Source organism: Chionomys nivalis, chromosome 8 (assembly GCF_950005125.1).
Source record: "Chionomys nivalis chromosome 8, mChiNiv1.1, whole genome shotgun sequence".
NCBI lineage: Eukaryota > Metazoa > Chordata > Mammalia > Rodentia > Cricetidae > Chionomys > Chionomys nivalis.
This window is the reverse complement of record NC_080093.1, coordinates 84631147-84642832: the sequence shown is the minus strand read 5'-3', so window position 1 is coordinate 84642832 and position 11686 is coordinate 84631147. Positions and strand designations below refer to the sequence as shown.

Here is an 11686-nt window from a genome sequence, read left to right as displayed (position 1 = left end):
AAATAAAGGCACAGGGTGTGTGTGTGAACCATGCAAGGGGTAAAGCAAGCCACCCCCAGCAGCGTGTGTGTGTGAGGGTCAAAACGAATGTTCCCCTTGCATGCACGTGTCCCTGCGTGCAGACACCCCAGCAAACATCAGGCCTGGACATCCACGCAGCCCAGACAGCCCGGGGCGCGGGGCCCCAGGCGCAGCAACTCCTTGCAGGGCGGAGGGCGGCGCGAGGGAGGGAGCGAGGGACGGGAAAGGCGAGCGAGCTGCCTCAAATGCCTGGAATAATTCCGCTTCCGTTTGGAAAGCCAGTCCCGCCGCCGCCCGCCGCGGCCGCCCAGCTCCAGCTCCGTATCCCGCCGCCATGGCCACCTCCCCACAGAAGTCGCCCTCGGTTCCCAAATCTCCTACCCCCAAGTCGCCTCCATCCCGCAAAAAGGATGACTCGTTCTTGGGGAAACTCGGAGGGACGCTGGCCCGGAGGAAGAAAGCCAAGGAAGGTAGGACCGGCCGAGGCCGAGAGCAATGCAGGGACCTGGGAGTCTGGGGGTGGGGGACCCCCTGGCAGTGCCGGGCGCGCCTTGCACTGTCCCCGTGTCGCCTTCAGGGCCCCGGATCGGGCTGGTGTCCTCGCCAGGCCACAGACGGAGCCCAGGGTTTGGGTGACTGTGGTCCCAGAACCCAGGCCCAGCCGGTCCCCTGCGCCCTCCGCTAGGCCGCTGTCCCCGCCCTCTGCGCGCCCGAGGGCTGGCATTTGCCAAGTTGCTGCTGGAAAGTTTTCTCCGGTTCCGTCACTGCCCGCTCTCTGCCTTCATTGGTTTCTGCAGCTCCGTCGTTTCCCGGGTGCCTTCAGGTCCTTTACTGCAGGAGCGCTGGCTTCCTTGGATCTCTCGCGGGTCGCCTGGGCTTGTGTGGACACCGATGATTTGTATCAAATGTTTGTTGACTGAGAGAGAGAAAAACGCGCCAAGGTGGACGGAGGGGTAAACTCAGTACACCTAAGGGCCATGACCCTGCTGTGAACCCGGGCAAACAAAACAAAAACAAAAAAAACAAAACAGAAAAAAAAAACCCAAACAAATCAACACCACCAAAACTCCAAACACTTTTTTTTCTCACCCAGCAGTCTCGGTTTTGTTTCCAAAACAGTTTCTGTGTAAAATACTTTGTCCTGTGGGCAGAGTTTGCAACTCTCTTTTGGGTGTATAAAATAAAGTGATGGTTTTCAAAAATCAATGTGGTGATAGGTGTGGGAATAAGAGCTGTAGGGTTAAAAAGGTTTTCTTTTTTTGGCTGCGCTGGGATTGAACCTAGTACCACCCTCTTGTTGTTGCTTGTTGCTTTACTTTTGAGATACTTAGTTGCCCCCGCCAACCTTGAGCTTACTCTGTAGCCCAGGCAGGACTTTGTGGTCCTCCTGCCTCAGCTTCCAAAGCAGTTGGGATTCCAGGACTGCCCTCCCAGACCCAATTTTATTGATGGATTGTTCTTGTCTGTACTGGAGGTTGGGCTTAGGGCCTCGGTGGTGTTAGGCAAGTAGTCTACCACTCTGTTGTAGCCCAAGCCCCCAGGTCATTTTAGGAGACTGAGTAGTAGTGGGTCTGAGGTGACGAACTAGCAAATGTCTCCTGTCCTTAGTCTCCTGGAGTATGGAGGCCACTTTGCTGTCTAATTAACAAACTAAGTGCGAAAGCTAAGCGTGTCTAGATTGCAGCACAAGTCTGCAAACACCCCCCCCCGTCCCCGCTCCGTTAATGTTATAGTTAGTTCCCCCTTATCCGTAGGGGGGAAGTACTCCAAGCTGCCTAGTGGATGGCCCATACTATGAGCTGTCCTGAGCCTGATGTCTTCCTATACATGTCTATGGTGAAGTTTAACCTATATGTTAGGCACCCGCAGAGAGGTTAACTGAGCTGGGAGCGCTCAGTGGGAAAAGGCACTTGCCACGCCAGACTGGTGATCTACAGAAAGGTGGAAGGAAAGAGCTGACTCTTCGAGGTTGTCCTCTGACTTGAGCCAGAATTCACACAGACGTACATCATGCACGCACACAATAATGATAGTACTTAGTACTGTACTTAGTACTTAGTACTGTAGGCATTGCAGTGCTGGGACAGTCAAGCTGATTCTTGAGCCAGTAGCAAAGATAGCTACTAAGTTACCGACGCCTAGGAGCGTATACAATGTAGAGCTGCAGGACTCCCGCGCAGGACTCCTGTCCAGGGCAGGAAGGTGTGGAGTGATGCAAATATTCATTGTGCCAAACGGTGTGCAGTGTAAAACTTAGGAGGTATTTCTGGAATTTTCCATTTATTATTCTGCAACCACTGTTGACCACAGGTCTCTGATACCACAGAAGTGGAAATTGTGGGCAGGTGTTTTGGTAAGCCCTTGATTAACATACAGTGGGTGAGACAGATCATGAGATCCTAGCTTGGGAAGCCCTTTTTCTAGATTGTGTTGTTGCTTGGTATTGGCTCATCCACCTGATGACTGGCAGCTCAGAATTACTGAGGACCGTAACTGGCCAGCAGTGTTCACCCCACTGTTACCAACAATGAGAAAGGTTTGTATTAGTTTAAAGATGATCAGTTTGTCCCATCTGCTATCTTGGAGTGTGATATGGCGTTGGCTGTTTTGAAATAGATCATGGTACTTTCTGGAGTCTTATCTTGACCAGGCTCAGTATCCGCTGTCCCTGCAGCTGGTCCTGGGGGACATGATCTTAAGACTCTTTGGCATCCTGTCTCTTCCGTTCATCAGAGCCCTGAGGAAACAGAAGGTCAACTTGAATGGGATGCTGAAAATAATTAATGAAGGGGTGTAGAGAGAGGGAAGTCCAGAGGGAGCCAGCCATGTCAAGGACTAAGGCCTTGGACGGGTGGGAAGTTGACAAAGCTTTTCCCCTAGATCAGGCTCAGAACAATGGCAAAGCCTTCCTCTGGTCTGAGTGCAGATGTTGACACTGTGTGCACAGGTGTGAGTATTATGAACGATTGACCAGTGTGTGCAAAAGCTAACACCAACAGCTTCCTCCTCCTGGATGTTTACACCGGAGACTGCTCACCTACAGACACCTCCTACCACGCCTGGCTAACCCCTCCTCCTGTGCTGTCCATGATAAACTTGCAGAAGTTCTGAGTTACTGCAGAGTTGGTGCCACTCCTCGAGTGTGCACGTCCTACCTGACCCCCCCCCCAACAGAGTGTGCACGGCTCACCTGACCCCCCCACCAGAGTGTGCACGGCCCACCTGACTCCCCACCAGAATGCATGGCTCACCTGACCCCCCCACCAGAGTGTGCACGGCCCACCCGACCCCCCACCAGAGTGCATGGTTCACCTGTCGCCCCCCCCCCCCCCGACCAGAGTGTGCACGGTGCACCTGATCCCAGCTTTTCTGTCTAAGTGTCTGTTCTTTCTTCATTCCCTCAACACCTAAGTCCGGTTTCTGTGACCCAAGCAGCAGGTGTTGCAGTGAAAGTTATTTACAGAGCCACCAGCAAGCTGATGAGAACCAAGACGGGATTCTACAACTGCAGGCATGTCCAACCTTTCTATGTGGTGACATGATGTCACTTAGAAAGTTGATGATTGAAAGTCACCCAATTGAGTTACCCTCCAAAATTGTCATAGAGGTCTTTGTAATGTCTTAAGTGGGATTATGATTTTGTGTTAGCTATAATTGGGATTATGATTTTGTGTTAGCTAGCGCTGATAGCCGTCCTTGGCCGTGGGTAGCCCGAGGGCACAGGTTGGAGAGCTGGGAATAACAGGAAGCTGTTTGTTACCCCCTCTATGCTTAAAGGGGCAGGAAAGGTAACCGGAACCCTTTTGGAGCTGGAGCATGGTTTTTGTTTGTTTACTTGCTTGCTTTTTAAGTTATGTGTATGAATGTTTTGCTTGCATGTATGTCTGTACCATATGTGTGCTTGGTGCCCACGGAGGTCAGGAGAGGGTATCAGATCCCCTGGAACTAGAGTTACAGACAGTTATGAGCCACCACATGGGTGCTGAGACTCAAACTTGGGTCCTCCATAAGAGTATTAAGTGCTCTTAATCACTTAACTATGGAGCCAATTCTCCATAGCTCTTGATTTTATTGTTTTTGTTTTGTCGTGCTGGGGCTCAAGCTGAGGGCTTTGTACATGAGATGCAGTCCTGTGACACTGAGCTACATCCTCAGTGGCCTCGCTTGTGCTCTTCCAGGGCAAGGAGACTGTGGGAGGCAGAATGTGGGGACCGACTCTTACGCACTCCTCAGCAGATGCTGGATACCAGAGGAGAGAAGAGGAAGGTGGAGCGAACCTGGTGAACCCCATCAGAATGGTCTCCCCTTTTCTAGTAGAGACGTAGCGTTTCATTAGTACAGCCATGGGGATGTGGTGGGGGAGCTCTTCATTCTGCCCCCGTACATCACTGTCTCTTACTGAGCTTGTTTGCAGCTCCTAAGCCCTGCCCTTTCTTATTTTGGGTTTACTCAGTTGAGGTTTTCGAAACCAAGTGCAAGATCTTACTTGTATTCTCATAAACTATAAAGCCCCAATTCTGTTCAGTCCATTAATGATGGGCAAATAGGAGGAGTGTACATAGCTTCTGACCGGGCTGGCCACCATCCACTCCAGTTTCTTTCTGGTTCTATAAAACAGCCAAAAGAGGCTTGAGGCTGGTACAGAAATGACTATTGTTGGTGTGCCCATGACCCACAACTCCTCAACTGTAGTGACGGCAGGCTGGATCCTGCTCTGCACAGTGTGTGAGTTCACAACTCTTTGCCATGCAGAATCTGCCTTCTACTTCTCGACTCCTCAGAATCATGTGCACTGATATGCTGGCCAACTGTCCTGGGGCTTCAGCATGGACTTCTCATGGTGCCGAGAATCACCCCTCATCATTTGATACCTGCTTGCTCTGCCCCACTGTGGGACCCAAAGATGGAAAAGATTGATGTGTGCTAGAATACTTAGGTCAATAGTTTCTACACTGTCTTCCTAAGGATACTCACTGTTTACATCATAGAGCCAGTCTCATCTGATGGAGGTGGGTCTTGTATTAATCTGTTGCTTTCATTGGTTAATTAATAAAGAAACTGCCTAGGCCCATTTGATAGGCCAACCTTTAGGTGGGTGGAGTAAACAGAACAGAATGCTGGGAGAAAGAAGCTGAGTCAGGGAGTCGCCATGATTCTCCCACCTGACACAGATGCAGGTTAAGATCCTCCCTGGTAAGCCACCAACTTGTGGTGCTACATAGAATATTAGGAATGGGTTAGATCAATATGTAAGAGCTAGCCAATAAGAGACTGGAGCTAATGGGCCAAGCAGTGTTTAAAAGAATACAGTTTCCGTGTAATTATTTCAGGTATAAAGCTAGCCGTGCGGGCGGCCGGGTGCCAGGAACGCAGCCCGCCGCTCTTATTACTACACTCATCTAGAAGATATCAAGTAAATTTCCACATTTGAGTTTTATTGTTTTGTGTGTTTTGTTTTGACGGGACTGGAGATCAAACCTCAGGTCTCCTGCATTCAAGGCAAGCAATTCTATCACCAAGCTGTAACCCCAGCTTATGTGTTTGGTTTTTTGGAACATGTCTTCATGTAGCGTGTGCTGGCCTTGTACTCCCTCTATAACTGAGGATGATTTTGAACTCCTGATCCTCCTGCCTTTACCTCCCAAGTCCCAGGACTTTAGGAATGTGCCACCATGCTCAGCTACTCAACAGACAGGGGCTGGAGAAATGGTTCAATGGTTAAGAGCACTGGCTGCTCTTTCAGAGGACCAGGGTTCGATTCCTATCACCTACATGGCAGCTCACAACTATTTGTAACTCTAGTCCCAGGGAGTCTAATGCTCTCTTCTGGCTTCTGCAAGCACCAGGCACACATGTGGTACACAGACATACATGCAGAGGAAAAAAATACCCATACACATTTTTAGAAAAATTAAAAAAGACTCAAAATCCACTGTTAGATGAACAAGAGAAAAGAGGAGAAAAAAAGTCTTTTGTAGCTTACGGTTTTATGTTGGACTTCTTTCCTCTCCTGTTTTAATGTCTGTGACATAAACCAAGTTTCTTAAAATATCTAAGTCCTTCATCATCTTTAATGTGAGATTAAAATTTCTTTTATTTATTTAGTTTTTCAGTGCTGTGATCAACCCAGGGCCTTGTGTGTGACAAGCAAGTGCTTCTTCTATAGCTTCTGTTAGTAACTAGTGACCGTGTGAAGCCCATATGGCACTAATTTGAACCTTATAGGAAAGGCTAAGTAGCCTTTCTTTGCAATACTGATCCTGTTCCCAAGATGTTAATGTGCGCTTTCCACCCAGGGCCCGTGCACAGGAGTTATAACTCAGCTGGCTTCTGTTTTGCTCTGGGGCTCTGCTGAGTTTCCAGTCTTGCGTCATTGTGAGAGAGACGGAAAGGTTCGCACGGAAGAGCACAGCTTCCCTCCTGTGTGTGTGTGTGTGTGTGTGTGTGTGTGTGTGTGTGTGCTGTTGTCTGAATTCTGGCTGTTGTCTGAAGATGTAGCAAGAGGGAGTTATTGAAAGGCTGAGTGACGATGGAGAGTCAAAGCAAGGGACCAGGGCTCATAGGTTTGAACGGCTTCAGAGATGGAGTTGATTTGAAAGTGGAGAATCCTGCAGATTCGCCTGGTCTTTGGAAAGGAGGAGAAGGCTCCGGGTTTTGGTTGTTGAAAAGTATTTTGAATCCCCAGTTCTGGGTTTCTCCACCAATGCAATAAACCAAATCAAGCTGAATGAATAGGACGAGGTTTAACTGAGCAGAGCACCCCCAGGTAATCTGGGGTGTGGGGGGGAAACAGGAGAGAAATCACTTGGCTGATCTAGAAACTGTGGCTTAAATACCCAATAGGCATGGTTTTGAGCTTTTCAGGAGGAGCCGCCTCTTGGTGGGCTTCCTGAGGCAGGGTGCGGAGAGAGAGAGGTGGGACAGAAACGGGGTTCCCAGCCAAGCAGTCGAGTCTAGGTAATGATTCCTATTGAACTTCCATGTAGAGTTGCTGGGTTTGAGCTTGTTCTGTGAGTCAGGGTGGAGATGCAGCCATGTGTATTTAAATCCACGAGATTGAATGAGCCCCTCAGGTTTGGTTATAAAATAGAAAAGGTTCAAGACTGAGACCTGTGGGTTCCCCAAATTCAGAAGCAGGGAGATGAGGAACCAGCAAGAAAGATTGAAGAGGCCAAAAACAACGAGAGCAAAACTGGGCCAGTGTAGAACCCTGAGCCCAAACAGAGAGCCAGTTTGTTTGCCGTTCAGGCGACTGCCCTCGCCGAGGGCCCCTCTTCTGCTTCTGCTCCTGGAGACATTCAGCGTTCAGCTTGGGTCCTTAAATCATCTCCCGTACCTTGTTCTCTCTGAATTTGGTCCTTGTATCTCTCCACTTATCAGATCCCTTCTCTGGGTGCTCTTCTGCTTAGTAGTTCTTCCTGCACCCCCTGGATTCCAACCCCCCCGACACACACACACACACACTCATACACACACACACACACACACACACACACACACACACCATTATCTTACCTGCTCCCTTACCTATCATCTGCCCATTGGTGATTCTCGGGTTTCACAAATCTTTTTTTTTTTTTTTTTTTTTGGTTTTTCGAGACAGGGTTTCTCTGTGGTTTTGGAGCCTGTCCTGGAACTAGCTCTTGTAGACCAGGCTGGTCTCGAACTCACAGAGATCCGCCTGCCTCTGCCTCCCAAGTGCTGGGATTAAAGGCGTGTGCCACCACCGCCCGGCGGGTTTCACAAATCTTGACTCTTTCACCCATGTTACTAATACATCTTCCCACGGCCTCTTGGGTATTTCACGGGATCCCAGCTTTCCACGCCATCAGTGGAACTGTCTGCTCTCCTCGGCACCGATTCATGTACACCCTTTCCTCATCTATGAGCCACCTAGAGCTGCAGTGGGTCAGACACTTTCTATTTCAGCAGTCGGTGACTTTTTAAAAAAGTGCCAGGCATTAAATATTTGATACTGAACCTGAAGTTTACATAATTTTCACTTTTTTTAGTCATTTAAAAAGTACCATTTGCTTTCTTAGCGCCAAGTCTGTTTAAAATAGGTAACCAGCTGTGTGGGGGCTGACCTGGGACTTTAGCTCCACTCCTCCTGCCTCTGCCTGCAGATTGCAGGGATTGTAGGCGTGGGCCGCCATGCCTGAGAATATCTTGTTCCCCAAGAATTATTTATTTTTCTTTGTGTGTGAGTGTTTGTCTGCATGAATGTGTGTTCACCATGTACATGCCTGGTGCCCAAAGAGGTCCGAAGAGGGTGGTAGATCCCCTTGAGTTACTGGTTGCGAGCCTCTGTGTGAGTACTGGGAACCAAACCTGGGTCCTCCGGAACCCAGTCAGGCTCCTAGTCACTGAGTCGCCAGCTCCCTAGCCCTAAATTTGTTTTTGTTTGTTTATTGTTGGTTTACTTTTTCTTTAAAACTACATCTGTGGACGAGGCTGGCCTCAAACTTGCAGAAATCCTCCTGCCTCTACCTCCCAAGTGCTAGGATTAAAGGCGTGTGCCACTTGCCTTGCAGTAATGATATTTTCTGATGGCTGATTTCCTATGAAGCAATGAAGATGTCACCACAGCTGGCTTTGTTGTTTTGCTTTTAAATGTAAAGGGAACTTCTCCCCAGGACACATTCCTCTGCATTCCAGACTTCATTTGTTTCCATTTTAATCACAGCAAAGACCCTTCATTCACTAAATATCCCCTGCTGTTTCCTGTGGTTTTTACCTTTGGGTTTGGAGAGATGGCTCAGCCATAAGGCTAGGCTTCCAACAAAAATGCCAGTCTTCCTGCCTGTTCATGTACTATGTGACATTTCTAAAAAGACCTTCTCTATTCAACAGAGTCTGTTTATTCATTAAGACCCAGCATCACATAGACCAGACGTGGTGGTACAGGCCTGTAATCCTAGCCTTTGGGAGGTGGAGGCAAGAGGACCAGAAATTCAAGGTCATCCTCTGCTACACAGCAAGTTCAAGGCTGTCCTAGGCTGTATGAAAATAAACACACCACACAAACTCAGATGATCTCCCTTCTGCGTGTCACTTAAAACACTCCGAAGACGGCGGAGGCTTCCTTCTGTGGACACCAGAGCCGCTCAGCCCCGCCACTCTGTTGCGACACTAGGCACACTGCATTTCAGTCCTCTATGTCTGTGGGGAACCCACTTTGGGGAGGCTTCTCTCTGTAGCCCTGCATAATGTTTAACACACATCAGTACTGCGTTTTTTGTTGAATGAATTTCCCCGTATTTACCTGGGTGAAAATTGCCCTTACTAACTGATTATATAATCACAGCTGAGCTGCTTCTTTCTGATGGCGTTTGCCCATTTCCAAAATTAGGGGATTAGGCTGAATAACCTCTGGGGGCCCTCATAACCCTTCTGTGATTTCTGAGCTCTGATTTCACCAGGCTTCTCTCAAACTCCGCGTTACTGTCGGCACGGTGTGGTCCGGGAATTACATCACCGCAAAGACTCTTTCCTTTTCTAATGAAGGCACCTCTGTGTCAGGAGGAGGAGATGAAGACCTGGATAAGTGGGCTCCAGCCCAAGGATACCTCCATATTAGGGATCATTCCTGTCTCCTGAAATATCTTTATTTGGTTAACAAGCAGAGTTCATAATTAACGTTTCAGCCATTCATACCGGAGAGGAGACAGAGTCCTTCCATGGACATCGGCGAGCATCTAAAGTCTCCATTAGCTATTGTGGGTAAATGGGCAACATTTGAGAGAGCTGAACAACAAATTCAATATTAAATTACTCTACAACATAAAAGTAAAGTACTTTTAAAAGCCAGGTGTAAACTTGCATGCAGTTTCGGTATGCCTTAGAGCCTGAATCCAGTAAGAAATCCAGGTGGGGCTTCACCTGAGGGCCAGAGCCCTGGATACCTGGGCCTTGGGCTCACATGTCCTCTGTTCCCCCTATAGATACCATGTATGCATATTCTGGTCATGTTTATACCCCAAGTGTCTGTCATAGCTAGATAGGGCTGTTAACACCCTCTCCACAAAATGTGGTAACTGTATTGGACCATCAGTGAGCACCTTCTTTGCATCAAGGAAGTCCCCAGCTTACCCCAAATTTTCTTGTAATCTTGGGTGGCTTTTCTGGTCCCTGGATTCTATCTACACTTCAACTTTTGGGGTGTATGCTTGTTAAAATGCCTTCTCTCTCTTCCCTTGGCATGCGTCTAAGAGCAGACATCAAGTCCTAGGATCCATGGGCACTGATTGCATAGTGGGAAGGAGTTGGGTGAGGAACTGGGATGGCTTCCTCTGCTCACGAGACTCTGTACAAGTTCATGTCCATGCTTAAACGAAGGACTGAGGTGAAGTAGCCCACTGGCCAAGGCTGGGGGTGGGGAGCAAAAAGACATAGGAGGACCAGACCTCCCCAAGATTCAGAATTATTTCACCCCAGTCTGCCCCTCCTCCCACCTCCTGTGTCAACATTTCTTCCCCTACACCCTGAAGTGCAAAGCTGAAGGAACTGTGAATGAACCCGAAAGAGGGCCACCATGTCATTCCTCAGCAAGAGTCCTGCCTGTCAATCAGTCATGACAGGTAATTAGGTGGTGTGGTACCCGCTACCTGGGAGATGAGTTGGGAAAGACTCAAGTTCAAGTATTGCCTATGGTACTTAGAGAGACCAGTCTCAAAATGAAACAATAAGACCAGATGTGGTGGCTGATTTGAGGCCAGCCTGGTCTACAGAGTGAGTTCCAGGACAGCCAGAGCTACCTGTCTCAACAAACAACCCTGTCTTAACAAATAAAAACAAAAAACAGCAAGAAGCTGACTAAAAGGCCCAAACAAGCAACAACAAAACCTACAAGTGTCTGGATACCATGCGACAACTTGGAGTGTTGTTACCCAGGCACCAATCACTGCCTTTTGAGAAAAGTCTCTCATTGGCCTAGGACCTTCCAAGTAGATAGCCTAGCTGGCCATTTAGCCCTAGGGACTCATCTGTCTCCATCTCCCCTCCAAGGCTAGGATAACAAGCACACACTATCATAGCATTTTGACTTTTATTTGTTAAATGTGGGTTCTGGGGATTGAACTCAGATCTTTGCTCTTGCACGGAAAGTCTTTTTTACTGATTTAGCCATCTCAGCTTCCTCTTTTGAAAAGTGGATTGTGCAAGTAAGTGTTCTTCACCTGTGACAGGGGTCGGTCATCAGACGCCTCCCATCTGCTGTGGACCTGAGCCCGCTGGAGCGCTTGTCTCTCATACCCCATACCTCGGAGTGTTTCGGGAGTCACTTGTGAGCAGGCCAGAGGGTTTATTTCATCTGCGATTTACAGGTCTTCCCTTCTGTCATCCCATTGCCTCTCTTAATACTCACTGTTCTCCTCTGGGCTGTGGCAAGCACAGGCCAGCTCTCAGCAGCCAGGAATGAAGCTCTGCACAAAATCCAGCCGAGCTCCTGGGGAGACTGTGTTGGGCTGCAGTGACCCGGGCTGTGGGTGCCCCTTGACTCAGGTGGCTCAGTGCACTGCTCTGCCATCCTTTCTCTTCGGGACACCTTCATTGGTAGAATCTTGAATGTGCTAAATGCAAATTCCTCTGACTCCTTGATTCAGTGCGATGATTCTACAGTCAACTTTTGCCTTGGCTCTCGTGACGATGAGGGCTGCAGGCAGCT

General features: G+C 48.7%; 1 protein-coding gene across 1 annotated transcript in view; it reads left to right on the top strand.

Annotated features, from left to right (window-relative positions):
• Positions 1 to 281: 281 nt before the first annotated feature.
• The window catches only part of Parva (parvin alpha), a 158492-nt gene continuing 147087 nt past the window's right edge, over positions 282 to 11686 (top strand). The window contains exon 1 of the mRNA XM_057778948.1: positions 282 to 491. Within this exon, the coding sequence (XP_057634931.1) occupies positions 356 to 491 (136 nt within the window). The 5' untranslated portion in view covers positions 282 to 355. The remainder of the gene's footprint in view (positions 492 to 11686) is intronic.